This window comes from Zalophus californianus, chromosome 12, assembly GCF_009762305.2.
Source record: "Zalophus californianus isolate mZalCal1 chromosome 12, mZalCal1.pri.v2, whole genome shotgun sequence".
Lineage (NCBI taxonomy): Eukaryota > Metazoa > Chordata > Mammalia > Carnivora > Otariidae > Zalophus > Zalophus californianus.
The window spans coordinates 64,478,336-64,500,219 of record NC_045606.1 but is presented as its reverse complement, the minus strand read 5'-3'; the positions used below and the strand labels follow the sequence as shown (position 1 = coordinate 64,500,219).

The window sequence follows — 21,884 nt, the reverse complement described above, 5'->3', positions numbered from 1 at the left end:
TTAACAAGTCAGGAAACAACAGATGTTGGTGAGGATGTGGAGAAAGGGGAACCCTCTTATGCTGCTGGTGAGAATGCAAGCTGGTACAGCCACTCTGGAAGACAGTATGGATGGTCCTCAAGAAGTTAAAAGTAGAGCTACCCTACAACCCAGCAATTGCACTACTAGGTATTTATCCAAAGGATTCAAACGTTGTGATCCAAAGGGGCACCTGCACCCCAATGTTTATAGTGGCAATGTCCACAATAGCCAAACTATGGAAAGAGCCCGGATGTCCATAAACAGATGAATGGATAAAGAAGATGTGATACACACACACACACACACACACACACACACACACACACACACACACACACACACACACACACACACACACACACACACACACACACACACACACAATGGGATATTACCCAGCTACCAAAAAGGATGAAATCTTACCATTTACATCAATATGGATGAAACTGGAGGGTATTATGCTGAGCGAAATAAGTCAATCAGAGAAAGACAATTATCATATGGTTTCTCTCATATGTAGAATTTAAGAAAAAAACAGAGGATCAGAGGGGAAGGGAGGGAAAAATAAAATCAGACAAAATCAGAGAAGGAGACAAAACAACCATAAGAGACTCATAACCATAGGAAACTGAGGGTTGCTGGAGGGGAGGTGGGAGGGATGGGGTACCTGAGTGATGGACATTAACGAGGGCACATGATGTAATAAACACTGGGTGTTATATGCAACTGATGAATTACTGAACTCTACATCTGAAACCAATGATACACTATGTGTTAACTAATTGAATTTATAAAATAAGTGAAAATATTAAAAAGAGAATTTCCTTAAGGAGAATATGCAGATTGAGAAAAGAAGAGGGCCTATGACAGAACCTAAGGTGATCCAACAGTGAAGAGGTGTGGTGTGTAATAGAGGAGGTTATTACAACAGCCTGAAAAGAAATGGTCAGAGAAGTAGAAGGAATCAGAAAAGCCAGCCTTCAGATCTTGGCTCCATCAGTTACACCTAAATACCTTTTGGCAAACTATTTAAGTTTTCTGTGTTCTGTTATCTCAGTCAGTAGTAAGAGTATTTTCTTGCTAACTAATCTCATAGATCCGTTCTGGGAATTCTGTGTGATGATTGTATAGCACCTAATAGGCTATATGTGTGCTTACACACACACACACACACACACACACACACACACACATACACACACATTTATATGTGGGATATATTAAGAATTAAGGTTTTGTCTATACATAGTAATGGATCAAGTAAGTAGGTCATCTCATATGGACTAAAGGTGCTGCTTGAGTTCAGGGGCCATATCTTACTCATCCTAGAGCCTGGCAAAGGAAAAAATAATGCAGTGGGTTTTCTCCTGTAATGCATGCGGTGACTCCCCACAGAGAGTTGTAGATAATGAACAAGAGCAGCATCATCTAAACAAAGTGAAGCACCAGCTAATCATTACAGTATAATAATACCTCAAGTAAAGGAAAGTACTTCTGTAACTATTAAATAGAGCAGCAATCTGAACAGTGAATGTTTTCAGCAAGTTCATGAACACTTGATTATAAAGCACTGAGATAATTATGCCCAATTGCTTTATAGTCATTTATTCATTAAATACTGAATAATCTGTGTCTTTTTAAAGGATTGGGAGACCCTGCTTGCTTTTATGTTGCTGTGATTTTTATTTTAAATGGAGTAATGATGGGATTGTTCTTCATATATGGTGCATACCTGAGGTAAGATTACTGTATTAAAAGATCTTTCAGTGGGCTTATAAGGACTGGCTGACATTTTCTGATTAAATGAAAAGGATGATTATGAGATGAATTGATTAATATAGAATTTTATAAATTTATTTTTTTCAGAAACGTAGCTAATATTGCACAACCAGAAACTGGAGCTGTCACTAAAATATCTTAAAGGCCAAAAAAATAAAAAATAAATAAAATATCTTAAAGGCCTCTCTTTTATCCTTGTGGGGATTTTTTTTAAACTAATTAAGATTCCTTGAAGTTTTTAACGAGAATACTTCTAGACAATATGTAAAATTACTATAACAGAGGAATCTTTGGTTGGCATTAGTGGCAGATTATTTCTAATCTTCGTGTCTGTAAATGTGAAATTAAGAAAGCAGTAAAAGAAAACGTGTATCACTGTAGCAGACACATTTGATAACCTATCTTTCTTGTTAATAGTACCACAGTTTGGTTTGGGGTAGCAGTGTGTCCAGTCTCAGGTGATAGGTTGAAGTTAATTACGACAATTATGTATTTTGCTTCCCACTCTCCATTGCTTCTTGGGATATCCATATGAGGTAGTTTTTTCATTGAAAAATACGGTGAAATCAGTCTTGTTTACACCTAGGAAAGCATTTGTCTTTCTCATAAAAGGATAGATTTCAGCTGTCCCTTCTCTGTCTCCTGCTTTTAAACTTAAGTGCGATACCTGGAGCTGCTGCGGTCATCTTGTGACCCTGAGGGAAAGGCCATAAACATAGCATAAGTCTGCCCTAACGACCTTGTGCTGCTGAACCAATGCCAACACTTACCTTTCATTTTCTTGTTGAATGACATAATAAACATCCACGTTATTTAAGTCACTTCTGTTAGGTTTTGTTTCTTACAGCAGAATATATTCCTAACTGATCATCAGCTTTCTTTATAATGTTATTCTTGAACTGCACAACATTTAAAGTTAAAAATCTAGATCTAATCTTTCGGTAAGTATTGAGTTCATATTGGGTTTTCATAGGGTTTATGTCTATGTAGAGATTAACATATATATACACTTCTTGTTTTAGGAAATTTTCAGCTTAAAAATACTAGCATAGTACCAATAAAAAATTGTGACATTTGCAACATTGTACCAGGTATCCTATCCAGCACAGTAAGTCAAGAAAAAGTAGTAGTAAGTATAAAGATTGGAAAACTTGGAAAAAAGAAACAAGTGTCTGTCCTTAAAAGCAGATCACAAGATTTTATGTAGAAAATCCAAAAGAATCTATGGATAAAGTATTAATAAGAAAATTTATGTTACTGAATACAAAAATTAATATGCAGACATTGTAAATCTATACTTTGTTTTTTTAAGTGAAATTTTAAAAGGATGCCATTTAGAAAAGCATTGAAAGCATGAAATTTTTGATAACTATCTGACAAGAAATATATATGACCTCTTTGGGAAAATTGTAGAACTTTTTTAGAGACTTTTGGGAAATCTAAATAAATGGATATCTAAATAAATATAAATAAATCATGGATTAGAAGACAAAATTAAAAAGTTGAGAGTAATTCCAATTGATTTATAGATTCAATACATTGCTAATTTTGTTTGCCTTGGTAAACTGATTTTAAAATTGTTCAGAAATGCAAAGGGCCTAAAATAGTGGAGACATTCTTGAGCAAGATAGGAGGACTTGCTTTAGTAATCATTTCTGTATTATAAAGCCAATATAAATAAGGCAATGTGATTGTGGCATAGGGATAGGCAAGTAGATCTGTGAAATAAAGCAGGTCTCAAAAACACTTGTCCCATTTAAAGACACTTGATGTATGATAGAGTGGATCTTGTACATCAGTCGGTAAGGACCATTTTCTCAATAAATGGTGCTGGAATAATTGAAAGAGCATAAGGAACAAAGAGAAGTTGGAACTATATGAAAATTAAATTCAAGTTAGATTACAAAATATGAAAGACAAAGTTATAAAATGCTTAAAATGTGATATAGAAGAATATCAGTAACTTGGGATAAGAAAAGATTTATTTTAAACTTAAGAAAAGTTTTGCCATGAAGAAGAAAACTAATAAATTTGATGGGAAGAATTTAAGTTCCTCAAGATATTATACAATAAAATGATAAGCCACAGACTGGGAAAAGATATTGCAAATCATATACCCAACATAGTATCCAGACATTACAATCATTAATTTGGTGATTTAATTTACTGAATGCTTACTGTGACCAGAAGCAGTACTCTAGGTGCCAGGAATACAATCTGTGTCTTCATGGAATGTATATTCTAGAGGGTAGGCAAAGACTAAGAAGATAGACAGCCCAATAGAAAACTGCACAAAATATTCATGATCAAACATATACCAGAAGAATTCCAAATTACCCCCCAATAAACATATGTAAAGTTGACCACCATCATTAGTTATCAGAAAAATACAAATTTAAACCATGACATACTATTTCACATCTACTAGATTGGCAAAAGAAACTTTTAACCATGGCAGATGGACATATAAATTAGTAAAACTATTTTGGAAAAACTGTGCATAATTTAGTAGAGTTGAAGGTGTAGATGTCTTCTAACTCCACAATTCCTATTTAAAGTATATACATACAGGGAACAAACTTGGTGGTTGCCACTGGGGAAGGGGGGTGGGGATACAGGCATCCAGTTATGGAATGAATAAGTTACAGGGTGGAAAGGTACAGCATAGGGAATATAGTCAATGGCATTGTAATAGCGTTGTGTGGTGACAGGTGGTAGCTACACTTGTGAGTATAGATGTTGAATCATTACGTCGTATACCTGAAGCTAATGTAACATTGTGTGCCAATTATACTAATATATATAAAAATACGTATGTATACATATGCCTAAGAAATTTTGTACATGTACATCAGGAAGTATGTACAAGAATATAACAGTATTGTTTGTAATAGCTGCAAACTGAAAACAACTCAAATATCTAACAACAGAGAAATGTACACGTTACAGTTCATTAATACAGTGGAATACTATACACTATTGAGAATGAATGAGCTATAGCCACACACATCAGCATGGACAAATCTTACAAATATAGTGTTGAATGAATGAAGGTAAGCACAAACTTAAAAGATGCAACTTCCATTTGTGTAAAGTTTAAGAACAGATTAAATCATACTGTCGATATGTGTATAGATGTGGTTATGTTAATAATCACAGAAATCAGGATAGTGGCTGTCTGAAGGAGTATCAAGTGGGGACTCAGAGTGTGATGATCAGTTTTCTATTCCAATGATATTATGCTTTTAGTTACAAGTATGTTCACATTATAATTGTTCAAGGAACTAGAAAATTTTATGTACTTTATTTATGCCTTATAGGAAAATATAAACTCAGTATTTTGAGGGAAAAGAATTACTTCTAGATTATGTTGGCAGGCTTTAAAATGTTCTATTTTTGAAATTAGCTCCTATTCTTTTTTAATATGGAAAATGTTACACAAGACTAAATTTTTTTTAAATCTGTATTTTTCATTGGGAGAGCTCCTCAGGAGGGGATGGTCTTCTCTAAACTGGTTACACAGTTCTGTAATATCATATTAGGCTCCAGTCTTTGAGAAGGATATGTAGATATAAAAAATGTTGGCTGTAAAAGTGTTGCCAAAACTGTGAGGAGATTGGAAGTGATGGCATATGAGAAACAAAAGAAATAGGAATTGGGGGTAGATTTTTTATTTCTTACCTTGGCCACTGTCCCCTGTTGGTGCTAACTTGGAAGGAAGAATAGAAATTTTCCATTTCTCTTCTTTTGGTGGTTAACGATAAAATGGTAACATGCATATCTGACTTTATCAAGTCCAAAATTAATTGAGATCTTTCCCCTTCTGATCAATACAAAGAATTTTAGGACACTTTGCTTCAAAACAGCCCCTCACATCTTATAATTATTATCATAGTTTAGTGCCTCTATTACCCCTCCACAGCAGGCAGTTATTGCTGTTTATATTGTCAAATCTTGCTTAGATTTATATCCACATGATCCTACGTTCTGTAGGCTGCATTTGTTCTGCTTCTCACACCTTCCTCCTCGCAATTTCTTTCTTTTCAAAGACATCCTTTGAATTTTCTTTAGTGAAAATCTGTTAATGGTAAATCACTTCCCATTAGCTTTGCTTGTTCTGAGCTCATTCCTTCTGTTCTTCCATCATTCATGTGATATTTATTGTCTTCCAAGTGTGAAGCTGTGGATACAGTGATGACAACTTACAAAGAAAAGGCAACTTTAAGAAATGGTTCTTAATCTTTGATGATCACCAGCCATTCAGGATCTGAGTTTTGTATTCTGCATGGTGGTTTCTTTGGGACTGAACCAAAGAATGTTTGCAGTAATTTAGACAGTTCAAAGTCACTGCTAAGTGAAACTGCTGGCCTCTTGTGTTTGTGTCTCAGTCACTGAAATCCAATTTCAAAAAAAAAACTGGCCTCCAGAAAATTCAGAGAATGCAATATGGACTTTGAAGTCCTGGCCTGCCTGTTAAAAATTTTTACGTTCACATCTTATATGTTTTATTTAGAAAATATTTTAAATACAACAAATTATGAAATTCAGATTACTTTGTGTGTATACTTTGTATACTTGTACATTCAAGATTAAAACATTACATGCATACTTTTGAAATTTTTGCATTATTTTGTATGGGGTTTAGTACTATAGCATTTTAAATGTGACTTCAAATTCTAAGATAATTTTGTAAAAAACTCACTATATTTTTATGAATTATTAATGTATACTCTTTTTTAAACAGTGGGACTCAACTTGGAGGTCTCATTACAGTATTATGCTACTTTTTCAACCATGGAGAGGTTTGTTTTCTAGAAAATAATTTTTAAGATAGAAGGGGCTCTATAGGAACAAGGAAATATATTCATTAAAACAATATATAATTTGCATGTTATTTAGGGCTTTGCAATATTTTATCATGTTAATATTCATATTTTAATCATGTCTATCCACATTTTACATAATTAGAATTTATGATGTGAAATATCTTGCCTGGTTTTTAGTGTACCTATATTTTGTAGAAAATCCAAATACTCTATTTTATTGAAAAAGGAAATACTGTACTTATTGAGTTCAGGCACTTTATATAAACATTATCTCATTTACTCCCATAACACTTTTATGGAAGGTGGTTATTATCCTCACAGTAGAAGATATGAAATTGAAATTTATAGTTGTTATGTTACTTATACAAGATTCCACATTCAATAACTGGTGAAACTGAGCTTCCCATTTTCCATCTGTCTGGCTCCAAAACCTTGCTTCCTTCTATTACATCATGCCTTTTCAATTACACAAAAAGCTGAATTCAAAATAGAAATTTACTAACTCAGTCCGATGGGATATAGTCCACCTACAAAGAGCTCATAGAAACTTACTTAGAATATGTTAGATTCATTCAACAATATACTGAGTATGTAACCTGTGCCAGTTTCTGTTCGACAGTGTGTTAGATTCATTCAACAGTATACTGAGTATGTAACCTGTGCCAGATTCTGTTCGATGCTGAGAGGTAGCATTGGAAAGTGAGAGAATATGACTGCTAGCTTTTGGAAACTATATAATATGTTGTGGCATGGGTTACATAGGGTTGGTTGAAGTTTTTCTCCATTACGACTAGAAAAGGTAAATAATTGATGAATTTTAGAAAATCAGACAAAGGAATCATAAAAATTATACATAAATATATAAACTTAAACAAATGCATTCATTTACCAGTGTGTTCATGTAAAGACAAAACCTTTTCTTTGATTATGCCAGATGAATTGACTTTCTTATACATACCATAATCCATCTTTTAAAGTTTAGTTTTGGTCTCTTGGAAGAGGAGTAATAAGAGTTTATAAGAGTTTCAATTCTTTCTAGAATTTTAGAGTTCTTGATATAAAACTTTTATAATATTCTCACTCATGTCTTAAAAATAATTAGTTTTAAAGTCTATACAAAATGTCAGTACTTTCATTTATGTATCACATTAGTGATTTCCAAATACTTCCAGGTGTTTTTAGAAACTTAACAGTTAACTCTTTTGAAGGTGTATTTCACAAATTCAGAGACAATTTTAATTACTTGTAGTGTGTGCTTATACTCATTAAACTTGTTATGTTTAAACTCTCTTGGTGTTTGTGAATGCCCCAGGTGACACTTGGTTAGATTTTTTTCTGGGCATACATACATGCCAAAGCCCTGGGATGCCAGGGTCCTCACTGCAGAGCTAGAATGTGGATCTGGTTTTTCAGTTCCAAAATCCTCACCACTCCTATACCTACCATCTTGTTTGCCCTTTAGGTTTCTTATGTTTGGCATTTTTAGGTTTTACTTGCTTCTGGACTTGCTGGTTAATGGCTCTCTACCTAATGCCCGTATGCCCATTAAGAGAGCTCCAGAAACTGAGAAGCTATCCCAGGCATTCATAAATTAATGAGTCTAGTATTAAAATTATTAAAACCAACCTACTCATGATTTTTAGATTAATATTTATTGCGATGGAACATAAAGTGAAGTATTTTATTGATTTCAGGCTACCCGTGTAATGTGGACACCACCTCTCCGGGAAAGTTTTTCATACCCATTTCTTGTACTTCAGATGTGCATTTTAACTTTGATTCTCAGGTAATTTTTATAAAATAAATCTAAATAAATTTTAACTTTCTTAAAATATACTTCAACATATTAAGTTATAATTATCAAATTTTGTTTTCCCTTTATTTTTAGTTACTTTAAAAATAGAGTATCCAGTTGAGAAAGTAATCTAAAATTACTATGTAAAAAGTTGCTTTCTATTTAAGAGTCTAGACTACAGGTTTTAGGTAATCTAAATTCCTAGAAAGATGGTTTATTTTCCAATTTTTGGAAGTGATTTTATTCTAACTAGTCAGGGGTTTCATGGAATGAAATGTGTTAACCACAACATTTAGGACTGTAGCCTTGAGTACATATGCTATATACTCTGTAGCTTAGCCAGAAGTCACTTTTGTTTGGTAAATATAAGATAACAGAACATACTATATTTTGTGATAATATTACTAAACAACATAAACATTTAAAATTTTGCTTTTGAAAATTTATATACCATAGTATAAGGATTTATCAAAATCTAATACAACTTTTATTATTTACACAAAATGTTTACAATTCTTTTTTCATATTCTAAAAGATACTAAAACCATCTGTGGTAAAAGGTGTTGGTTACTGATACATCTTTTAATTGTAGACTGGGCAGTTTAAACTTCAACATACAGTAGTTTATAACTGCATTCTAGAATTCTTCTTTAGTCATTGTTTTAATTTTTTTCTTTAAAGCGTTCTCATAGTCGTTAATATTGCACCAACACTTACACTTTTCTTCATTGCTTTTTGAAACCTAAAAGCAGTGGTATGTAAAACTGCTATGGCTCGTATAGGCTATATATTTTGAGATATTGAAGGGTCAGTTCACACTATTTTCTGACCATATTGCTGGAGTATTAAATTTCTAATATGCTTAGTGAAAGGAAAATAAACTTTTATGTTTAAAGTATTGTATTTACTGATAAATGAGATACAATATTTAAAGCCCTAATTAAGATTGTTTTATGCTAAGCATTTTTATAACCCAGGTATTTTCAGTTCTTTTTAATGGGCTTTTAAATTTAACTATATTTTGTTGCCTTACATCAAAGGTAAGGGGTCATTCGATTTCATCATTTTTCAGTTAGCTTTTCTGTTTAGTGATAGGCTACTTTTATGGTAAAACTTACTGGTATCAATTCTCTCTATTAAGGACCTCGATCAGTAATAGAAGGCATTTTATTGCACTCTGTCTTTCCAATGTTGCTTTTATGCTTCCCTGGCAGTTTGCTCAGTTTATACTTTTTACACAGGTAAGATGATTTTAAACTAATTTCAATGCAAGATGTACTTGGTTGTTTTTATAGAAGTTTTATAATGTCATTATGTTTCTGACCTAATAGATTTTCAAAAATGTGGAATAATTATAGTTTACATATGTGTATGATTTTTAAAAAATTATGTAAATCTACATTCAGTTAATGGACTGGTTTAGTTAGGCAGATCTTAATGATCAACATGCAAAAGACTTTTTCCTATTTAATTTTTTTATTATTTTTTAAATTTTATTATGTTAATCACTATACATTACATCATTAGTTTTTGATGTAGTGTTCCATGATTCATTGTTGGCGTATAACACCCAGTGCTCCATTCAATACGTGCTCTCTTTAATACCCATCACCAGGCTAACCCATTCCCCCACCCCCTCCCCTCTAGAACCCTCAGTTTGTTTTTCAGAGTCCATAGTCTCTCATGGATCATCTCCCCCCCTTCATGTTTCCCTTCCTACTATCTTCTTCTTTTCTTTAACATATAATGTATTATTTGTTTCAGAAGTACAGGTCTGCGATTCAACAGTCTTACACAATTCACAGCACTCACCATAGAACATACCCTCCCCAATGTCTATCACCCAGCTACCCCATGCCTCCCACCCCCCCACCACTCCAGCAACCCTCAGTTTGTATCCTGAGATTAAGAATTGTTCATATCAGTGAGATCATATGATACATATCTTTCTCTGATTGACTTATTTCGCTCAGCATAATACCCTCCAGGTCCATCCACATTGTTGCAAATGGCAAGATTTCATTCTTTTTGATGGCTGCATAATATTCCATTATATATATATATATATGGAATATATATATATACACACACACACACACACCACTTCTTTATCCATTCATCTGTCGATGGACATCTTGGCTCTTTCCATAGTTTGGCTACTATGGACATTGCTGCTATAAACATGGGGTGCACATACCCCTTCGGATCACTACATTTCTATCTTTGGGGTAAATACCCAGTAGTGAAATTGCTGGGTCGTACGGTACCTCTATTTTCAACTTTTTGAGGAACCGCCATACTGTTTTCCAGAGTGGCTACACCAGCTTGCATTCCCACCAACAGTGTAGGAGGGCTCCCCTTTCTCCGCATCCCCGCCAACATCTGCATTTCCTGACTGGTTAATTTTAGCCATTCTGACTTATGAGAGGTGGTATCTCATTGAGGTTTTGATTTGGATTTCCCTGATGCCGAGCAATGTTAAACACTTTCTCATGTGTCTGTTGGCCATTTGGATGTCTTCTTTGGAAAAATATCTGTTCATGTCTTCTGCCCATTTCTTGATTGGATCATTTGTTCTTTGGGTGTTGAGTTTGATAAGTTCTTTATAGATTTTGGATACTAGCCCTTTATCTGATATGTCATTTGCAAATATCTTCTCTCGTTCTGTCGGTTGTCTTTTGGTTTTGTGGACTGTTTCTTTTGCTGTGCAAAAGCTTTTTATCTTGATGAAGTCCCAATAGTTCATTTTTGCCCTGGCTTCCCTTGCCTTTGGCGATGTGTCTACGAAGAAGTTGCTGCAACTGAGGTCGAAGAGGTTGCTGCCTATGTTCTCCTTTAGGATTTTGATGGACTCCTGTCTCACATTGAGGTCTTTCAACCATTTTGAGTCTATTTTTGTGTGTGGTGTAAGGAAATGGTCCAGTTTCATTCTTCTGCATGTGGCTGTCCAATTTACCCAACACCATTTGTTGAACAGACTGTCTTTTTTCCATTGGACAGTCTTTCCTGCTTTGTCGAAGATTAGTTGACCATAGAGTCGAGGGTCCATTTCTGGGCTCTCGATTTTGTTCCATTGATTTATGTGTCTGTTTTTGTGCCAATCATACTGTCTTGATGATGACAGCTTTGTAATAGAGCTTGAAGTCCGGAATTGTGATGCCACCAGCTTTGCTTTGCTTTTTCAACCTTCCTCTGGCTATTTGGGGTCTTTACTGGTTCCGTACAAATTTTAGGATTATTTTTTTCATTTCTTTGAAAAAAGTGGATGGTATTTTGATAGGGATTGCGTTAAATGTGTAGATTGCTCTAGGTAGCATTGACATCTTCACAATATTTGTTCTTCGAGTCCATGAGCATGGAACATACCCTCTATCTCTATAATCTGAAGATTTTGGTCAAGAAAGGATGCTGTACTTTGTCAAATGCTTTTTCTGCATCTATTGAGAGGATCATATGGTTCTTGTTCTTTCTTCTATTGATGTATTATATCACATTGATTGATTTGCTGATGTTGAACCAAGCTTGCAGCCCAGGAGTAAATCCCACTTTGGTGGTGGTGCATAATCCTTTTAATGTACTGTTGGATCCTCTTGGCTAGTATTTTGGTGAGAATTTTTGCATTCATGTTCATCAGGGATATTGGTCTGTAATTCTCCTTTTTGATGGGGTATTTGGGCTTGGGATTAAGGTAATGGTGGCCTCATAAAACGACTTTAGAAGTTTTCCTTCCATTACTATTTTTTGGAGCAGTTTCAGAAGAATGGGTATTAATTCTTCTTTAAATGTTTGGTAGAATTCCCCTGGGAAGCCATCTGGCCCTGGGCTCTTGTTTCTTGGGAGATTTTTGATTAGTGCTTCAATTTCCTTAGTGGTTATAGGTCTGTTCAGGTTTTCTATTTCTTCCTGGTTCAGTTTTGGTAGTTGATACATCTCTAGGAATGCATCCATTTCTTCCAGATTATCTAATTTGCTGGCATAGAGTTGCTTATAATATGTTCTTATAATTATTTGTATTTCTTTGGTGTTGGTTGTGATCTCTCCTCTTTCATTCATGATTTTATTTATTTGGGTCATTTTTCTTTTTGATCAGTCTGGCCAGGGATTTATCAATCTTGTTCATTCTTTCAAAGAACCAGCTCCTAGTTTCGTTGATCTGTTCTACTGTTCTCTTGGTTTCTAGTTCATTGATTTCTGCTCTGATCTTTATTATTTCTCTTCTCCTGTTGGGTTTTAGGCTTTATTTGCTGTTCTTTCTCCAGCTCCTTTAGGTGTAGGGTTAGGTTGTGTATTTGAGACCTTTCTTGTTTCTTGAGAAAGGCTTGTATTGCTATATACTTTCCTCTTAGGACTGCCTTTGCTGCATCCCAAAGATTTTGAACAGCTGTGTGTTCATTTTCATGTTTCTATGAATTTTTTAAATTCTTCTTTTAATTTCCTGGTTGAGCCATTCATTCTTTAGTCGGATGCTTTTTAGCCTCCATGTATTTGAGTTCTTTCTGACTTTCCTCTTGTGATTGAGTTCTAGTTTCAAAGCATTGTGGTCCGAAAATATGCAGGGAATGATCCCAATCTTTTGGCAATGGTTGAGACCTGATTTGTGACCTAGGATGTGATCAATTCTGGGGAATGTTCCATGGGCACTAGAGAAGAATGTGTATTCTGTTGCTTTGGGATGGAATGTTCTGAATATGTCTGTGAAGTCCATTTGGTCCAGTGTGTCATTTAAAGTCTTTATTTCCTTGTTGATCTTTTGCTTAGATGATCTGTCCATTTCAGTCAGGGGGGTGATAAAGTCCCCTACTATTATTGTATTGCTGTCGATGTGTTTCTTTGCTTTTGTTATTAATTGGCTTATATAATTGGCTGCCCCCATGTTAGGGGCATAGATATTTACAATTGTTAGATCTTCTTGTTAGACAGACCCTTTAAATAGGATATAGTGTCCTTCCTCATCTCTTATTATAGTCTTTGGTTTAAAATCTAATTTGTCTGATATAAGGATTGCCACCCCAGCTTTTTTTTGGTGTCCATTAGCATGGTAAATCGTTTTCCACTCCCTCACTTTCAATCTGGAGGTGTCTCTGGGTATAAAATGAGTCTCTTGCAGACAGCATATTGATGTGTCTTGTTTTTTAATCCAATCTGATAGCCTGTGTCTTTTGATGGCGGCGTTTAGCCCATTTACATTCAGGGTAACTATTGAAAGGTATGAATTTAGTGCCATTGTATTGCCTGTAAGCTGACTGTTACTGTATATTGTCTGTGTTCCTTTCTGGTCTCTTTACTTTAAGGCTCTCTCTTTGCTTAGAGGACCCCTTTCAATATTTCTTGTAGGGCTGGTTTCGTGTTTGCAAATTCCTTTAGTTTTTGTTTGTCCTGGAAGCTTTTTATCTCTCCTTCTATTTTCAATGACAGCCTAGCTGGATATAGTATTCTTGGCTGCATATTTTTCTCATTTAGTGCTCTGAATATATCATGCCAGTCCTTTCTGGCCTGTCAGGTCTCTGTGGATAGGTGCATTGCCAATCTAATGTTTCTACCATTGTAGGTTACAGATCTCTCATCCCAAGCTGCTTTCAGGATTTTCTCTTTGTCGCTGAGACTCATAAGTTTAACTCTTAGATGTCAGGGTGTTGATCTATTTTTATTGATTTTGAGAGGGGTTCTCTGTGCCTCCTGGATTTTGATGTCTGTTTCCTTCCCCAAATTAGGGAAGTTCTCTGCTATAATTTGCTCCAATATAGCTACTGCCCCTCTCTCTCTTTCTTCTTCTTCTGAGATCCCAATTATTCTAATATTGTTTTGTCTTACCCTATCACTTATCTCTTGAATTCTGCCCTCGTGATCCAGTAGTTGTTTATCTCTCTTTTTCTCAACTTCTTTATTTTCCATTATTTGATCTTCTATATCAGTAATTCTCTCTTCTGCCTCATTTATCCTAGCAGTTAGAGCCCCCATTTTTTGATTGCACCTCATTAATAGCCTTTTTGATTTTGACTTGGTTAGATTTTAGTTCTTTTATTTCTCCAGAGAGGGTTTCTCTAATATCTTGCATGCTTTTTTCAAGCCCAGCTAGTATCTTTAAAATCGTCATTCTGAGCTCTAGTTCTGACATCTTACTAATGTCCGTATTGATTAGGTCCCTGGCAATCGGTACTGCCTCTTGTTCTTTTTTTTTTCAGGTGATTTTTTTCCATCTTGTCATTTTGTCCACAGGATAATAGATGAATGAGAGAACGAAATGCCAACATTTGGCATTTTGGTAACAACATCTCCAGAAAATATACACTAAACAAATCAGAAGAGACCTGAAACTGGGGGAAAAGAAAGGGAAAGAAAGAAAAATGAAAAAAAAAAGAAAAAGAAAAAGAAAAGAATATGATCAGGCTGGTGCACAGATGAGTGCTACACACTAGATTTTGGGTGTATTTTGATCTGTTAGAAGAAAGTGCCTCCCAATATTTTAAAGAAAGAAAAACTTATATATGTACAAAAATAAGGGTAAATATGAATGGATGGAATATGACTGTAAAGATGAAAAGTATAAAAGATTTTATTTTATTTTTTTTAAAGATTTTATTGATTTATTTGACAGATAGAGAGAGCACCGATAGGCAGAGTGGCAGGCAGAGGGAGAAGCAGGCTCTCCACTGAGCAGGGAGCCTGATGCGGGGCTCGATCCCAGGACCCTGGGATCGTGACCTGAGCCGAAGGCAGACACTTAACGACTGAGCCACTCAGGCGGCCCCATAAAATATTTTATAAAACAAATTGATAAGAAGTTGGTTGAAAAAAGAAAGAAGAGGATTTAAAAAAAAAAAGGAGAGAATGTGATCAGGCAGGAGACTAGAACAAAGCCATACAGTAGAGATTTAGGGTATATTTTGGTCTGTTAGAAGAAACTGTATCCCAAAATTTTAAAGAGAGAACAACTTATATATATACCAAAAGTAAGGTTAACTACTATGAAGGGATAGAATATGACTCTTCCAGAAAGTGGTCACTTTTCTGTTCAGAGAGTTGCTGCTATTCTTTTCTTCGATCTCCTGTTGAGTTCATAGGTGTTCAGAATGGTTTGATCCCTGGTGCTGAATTCCTGGGACCAGACGAAATTTAGGTCTCTTGCTCCTCCCCCTCCTATTACTTTAATTCACAGTTTTTCTTGTTTATATTTGAGATGATCTCTATAAATTTGCCTGTAGATTTTCCTTTTATCTTAGGAAGCATTTTGGATACCAAGTTACACAACATGGTAAGGGCCAATCCTACTCTTCATGGTAAAAGGGCTATCTGCTTCTAATCTAGCTGTTGGCTCTTTTGTCTGAAGGGCAGAATCTTACTGGACACCATTTCTCAGAGTTTCAATCATGACATTATTTGAGTGAATTTGGGGCCATATCCTGTTCCCCAAACAACTAAGTAACTAATGGCAAGAGACTGAGCTGGGAAATTAGTTGAAGATTAATTTTGTTGAAATTTCATGATAAGCCAAATTTTACATAGAACTCCTTTCCACCTTAACTAACCACACTGATAATAATAATGTTCTCTATTGGCAGTGAGAAATTGTGCCAAGAAGGCTTCTGCTGCTAGTTATTTACAAAAATTAAATTATAACCTCAACTTAATTCGTGCTGCATGTTTAAAGTATTCTCTTTGCTTTACTTCCTTATAGTTGGCCCTTCCGGGTTGTAACACAGGAAGTCTGTGGTTTCCATTATTTTGCACATGCCAACATAGATTTCTAATGTGCATCCACTTCCTTGGAAGCACATTTATTAATCCACTGGTGCTGATGAATCTCTTTAAGTACCTGTTTGGGTAATTTTGATGTTGCTTTAATGATTTTCTCCTCCATTCAAAAGATGTGTTAAGCTTTTAGTTTCTTTTTTGTCTTTTTTTTTCATTATTGAGATATAATTGACAAGTAACATTTTGTAAGTTTAAGGTATATAATATGTTCTTTGATACATTATTATATTTCAATATGATTACCACCTTAGTGTTAAACATATCTATTAGGTCACATAATATTTCTTTGTTGTGGTGAGAGCATTTAAAATTTAGTCTCTAAGCAACTTTGAAGTATATAATATAGCATTGAATATTATCACTATGCTGTGTGTTAGATCTCTAGAACTTATCCATCTTCTAGTTGCAAATTGGACCCTCTGTCCAATGTCTCTCTTATTCCCCCATTCCTCAGCTCCTCATAACCACAATTCTACTCTTCATTTCTACAAGTACGGCTTTTTTAGATTCCATATGTAAGTGATACCGTAGTATTTGTCTTTCTCTGTCTGACTTACCTCACTTAGCATAATGCCTTCAAGGCCCATCTATGTTAAATTCTATGTATAAGTAACAGGAAGTCAAAAGTTTACAGAAGAGTTTTATGTTCAATTTCAATTTTTATGTTTTCAGTGCACAATGCAGTCATCTCTGATTTCAGGAACAAAATTGGTCCAAAGCCTGATCTGATTCAAAATTCTTTTTTGTTTCCTGGAAAAAAAATTTCACCCACCCTCAGACCTACTCACCTTGAGGCTAGTATCTGCAGGATCATGATGAAACCTTTATCTAGAGGGAAGAAGAAAAGAGTTTCACAGCATAATGTTGACTCTGTTGCTTGTATTTAAATGAGCGGGTTCTCTTTTCAACCAGCAAGTCAAATAACATTTCAGCAACTGAGCAGAATTTTCACCCATGAAGTGTTTCTCTTAGCCAAAGCTTATATGTGATACTTAAGAAAGGTGGTCTAGACTTGGATATCCTAACAATATTGGTCTATGAGAGGAAAGAAAAGTAAACTTAACATATGCTAGACTTCAGTATTAGAGTTTATTGCATTTAATCCTCAAGGAGTCCAGTCAGATGGATATTACAGATAAAGACACAAAGGCTCAAAGATTAAATTAAAATCAAGTCTGTCCAATTGCAAAGCTCCAGCATTTTCCAGTTTATTTTTGTTGCATCTCTAAGGCCTTTGAACTCTTCTCTATTGAAGGTTATACACTTGGCTATATTATCTTACTTCCTTGCTAAAATGCCTTCAACTTTCATGCAGCATTAATAAAATAAATATGCATTTGAAGGATATTTCTGTACCTTTTGTGAAACTATCATTAATTGAGTGTACTCTGTTATCTAATTGCTTTCCTATATAAGTACCTATATGACACATTTTTCATAATTAGCATCAAGATTAATTTTCCTCTCCAAGTGAATTTATGAACTTCCTTCTGACAACTGTAACTATTCTATTAAATGAGGGGGATTCAACAGGAGACAGCAGAAAGCAACTGCATTTTTATCCTCCTAATCCCTCTTAAAACCTGTGTTCTAGACTTCTTTCTCTCCCACCCCCCAAATTTAGATGAAATCTCAGGAGGTTCCATACATATTCTTTTCCTTTTCATTTTGAAGAAGTTTTATTTCAGTAAAAAAAATTTCTTTGAGATCTTTAAAATTTTGCGTCTTCTGACCATTAAAATGATATATATCCTTTTATTTAGTTCTTGTTTGATTTCCTTCAATGTTACATAGATGTTTTATTAAATTTGTTCTCAGATGTTTCATTAGATTGTTTCCTTATATAGGAAAGCAATTAGATAACAGAGTATACTCAATTTTCTATTTTTGATGCATTTTAAAAGATTGGGTATTTTGTATTTGTTAGGTATATAGTCCTACATGTGTTAATTAGGCAAAGTCTGTTAATTGTGCTGTTCAAATTTTTTAGATATCTATTTTTGTTTATTTCAGTTACTAGAGGAGGAATGTCTTAAAATCTTCCACTTCAACAGTTGATTTGTTGATGTCTACTTTTAGTTCTGCAAATTCTTACTTTAAATATTTTGGTGCAATATTATGATGTGCACAATTGTTAAACATTCTTTTTATTATTATGTAATGTTCTTTAAAAAATGCATCTGTGTGTTTGTGTGTGTGTGTGTTTGTGGTAAGAACACTTAACATGAGACATCTCCTCCTCACAAACTTGTTAAGTACAGATAGAGTACAGTATTGTTATCTACAAGCACAGTGTTGTGCAGCTGACCTCTAGAGTTTTTGATGCTGCATAAATGAAATTGTATATGTATTGATTAACAGCTTCCCATTTCCTCCTCTCCACCCAGCCCCTGGCTATCGCTATTCTATTCTTTGCTTCTATGAGTTTGACTATTCTAGATATCTCATAAAGTGGAATCATGCGGTATTTGCCCTATGACTAGCTTATTTCACTTAGCATAATGCCTCATTCATATTGTTCCATATTGTAGGATTTCCCTCTTTTTTAAGGCTAATGATATGCCATTGTATGTGTATGACACATTTTTTAATCCATTTATTCATTGATTGTGATTTAGGTTATTTCCACACCTTGGATACATGAATAGTGCTACAGTGAACATAAGATGCTAATATCTCTTCAAGATTCTATTTTCAATTCTTAAATACCTAAAAATGTGCTGGATTATAGGATAGTTCTATTTTCAATTTTTTTTTAGAAAAATTTTTTAAAAGATTATTTATTTGGGAGAGAGAGAGAAAGAGATCACGAGCAGGGGGGAAGGGTAGAGGGAGAAGCAGACTCCCCGCTGAGCAGGGAGTCTGATGCAGGACTCTATCCCAGGACCCTGGATCATGACTTGAGCCAAAGGCAGATGCTTAACCAAACTCACCCAGGTGCCCTGTTTTCAATTTTTTTGAGGAACCTTCATACTGTTTTCCATAGTGGCTGCACAATTTTACATATGCATCAACTGTGTGAAAGAGTTCCCTTTCTTCCACATCTTCATTAATGCCTGATGCCTGTTTTTTGATAATAGTCCTCCTAATGGGTGTGAGATAACATTATCATTGTGGTTTTTGATTTGTATTTCACTGATAATTAGTGACATTGAGCATATGTATTAGCTATTTGCATATCTTTATTGGATAAATACCTGTTCAAGTCCTTTGCCCATTTTTTAATAAAGTCTTTTCCCAGAGTATTATGAATTCTTTATATATAGTTTGGATATTAATCTCTTATACCTCTTATCAGATATATGGTCTACAAATATTTTCTCCTATTCTATACATTGCCTTTTTACTCTTGATTGTTTCCTTTGCTGTGCAGAAGCTTTTTAATTTGATACAATCTTATTTGTCTATGTATCCGATAAGGGATAATATCATCAAGAAGGTAAGAGATAATGAGTGTTGGAGAGGATGTAATGGGAAGGGAGTGAACACTTCTGCTCTGTTGGTGTGAATTTAAATTGCGCAGCCACTATGGAAAAGAGTATGGAGGCTCCTTATAAAATTAAAAATAGAACTATCATATGATCTAGCAATTCCATTTCTAGGTATATATCCAAAAGAAATGAAAACAGAATATCAAAGAGATATTTGCACTTCCATGTTTATTACAGCACTACTCACCATAGCCAAGATATGGAAACAACTAAGTGTCAACAAATGAGTGCATAAAGATGGGATATATATATATATCTCTCACATACACATAAACACAATTGAATATTCTGCTATAAGAAAGAAGGAAATCCTGCCATTTGTTACAACATAGGTGGACGTTGAGGGCCTTGTGCTAAGTGAAATAAGTCAGGCAGAAAAAGATAAATACTGTATCATGTCACTTATATGTGGAAACTTAAAAAGCCAAACTAGCAGAAACAGACTTGAATGATGGTTACCAGGGTGTGGGGGTGGGAAATAGGGAGCTATTGGTCAAAGAGTACACACTTGGAATTAGAAGATGAATGGGGGTGCCTGGGTAGCTCCATTGGTTAAGTGTCTTACTCTTGATAGGCTCAGGTCTTGATCTCACGGTCCTGAGTTCAAGCCCTGCTTTGAGCTCGACGCTGGGTGTGGAGCTTATTTAAAAAAGAAAAGAAAAAAGAAGATGAATGAGTTTTGGGGATCTAATGCACAGTGAAGTGATTATAGTTAACAATACTGTTTTATGTACTTGAAAGTTGCTAGGGGAGTAGATCTTAAATGTTCTTAGTGCTAAAATTAAATGGGAATTTTGTGAAATAATGGTTTTAGCTAACACTGCAGTGGTAATCACATTGTAATATATGTGTATCCAAACAACAGGTGTACACCTTCAAGTCATACAATGTTAGAAGTCAATTATATCTTAATAAATCTGGAAAAAAAGCAACAGGGGAGTCCTTGGTAGAGATTCTAACTATAATAAAAAGGGTAAAGTTTTAAGTCCAGTTAGGTTCTCATTATCCATTACCTGGAATATTACCTGGAACCACTTTAAACCTGTCTTATCTACTTTTGGGGGTGATGGTGGGTAGTGGGGAATTTATGCTGAGAGAACAAGAAATGACAGAGGGTTTGAGAGTAAGATTTTAGCCCCAAACTCCCAAATTCTGGGTAGTTGATCTATAGAACTTGTAATAATTTATGCATTCTCTGACTCTGAGATTTGATGGTAGCTTTTGCTGTGCTGAACTTGCTTTATGAGGCACTTGATAATGTGTTGAAGAGCGGTTTGCTGAGCTATTTGTCCTTGCCTATTTTTCCCTACCACCAGCAAGTCAGTTCTGTTAGGGTGGAGATAGCATTGGTACTCTAGTATCCATTGAAGGGATTTGAATTTATAGCATTGTTTTTAAGAAAACTATTTTAAGCTCCAAGTAACTAAGGTATAAGCAAAGCTCTGGGAAACTATAGTCAGGTAAATTGATTATTACTTGAAAGTATTACCATGTTCAGCTGTTTAAAACAAACATCTGTTGGGGATTCTTGAGTGAATTATCCATTGTTTTTGTGCTTACAAATTTTTTGAAATTGTACAGTGAACTACTAACCTCATTACTACTGAATGTTAAATTGTATGGGATTTTTCTCTCCAAAGGCCCAAACTAAAGAATTCCTGGGCCCAGTCATAATAATGACTGTGAATGCAGTCCTCTAAAATAAAAGAAATGGTAATACTGTAATTTGCAGTAGAGCTCTGTAATCTTTAATTTAATAAAACATAACCCAAATAAAATATTGGCTAGTTGGAATCATAGAGCATATTGCCTTTTTACCCTGGCTTCTTTCATTTAGCAATATGCATTTAAGGTTTCCCCATGTCTTTTCATGACTGGATAGCTCATTTTTTTATACTGCTGAATAATATTTCATTGTACGGATATAACACAGTTTGTTTATCCATTCACCTCTTGAAGGACATCATGGTTGCTTCCAGTCTTTGGTGATTCTGTAAACATTTGTTTGCAGGTTTTGCATGCATATAAGATTTTAACTCAATTGGGTAAATACCTAGGAGTATGATTGGTGGATTGTAGTGTAAGGCTGTGTTTAATTTTGTAAGAAATTGCCAATTTTATCAGGTTTTTGGATTTCAGCCATTCTAATAGGTATGTAGAATTATGTCCTTGTTCCTTTAATTTACAGTTGCCTAATGGAATATTACATTTACCATCTTT

General features: G+C 34.7%; 1 protein-coding gene across 3 annotated transcripts in view; it reads left to right on the top strand.

Annotated features, from left to right (window-relative positions):
• Window positions 1-21,884, top strand: part of DPY19L2 (dpy-19 like 2) — a 91,718-nt gene that overhangs the window by 19,367 nt on the left and 50,467 nt on the right. For all 3 annotated transcript variants that reach the window (XM_027575070.2, XM_027575071.2, XM_027575068.2), the window contains exons 6-9: window positions 1,665-1,758; window positions 6,545-6,602; window positions 8,321-8,412; window positions 9,563-9,662. In XM_027575070.2, the coding sequence (XP_027430871.1) occupies window positions 1,665-1,758; window positions 6,545-6,602; window positions 8,321-8,412; window positions 9,563-9,662 (344 nt within the window). The remainder of the gene's footprint in view (window positions 1-1,664; window positions 1,759-6,544; window positions 6,603-8,320; window positions 8,413-9,562; window positions 9,663-21,884) is intronic.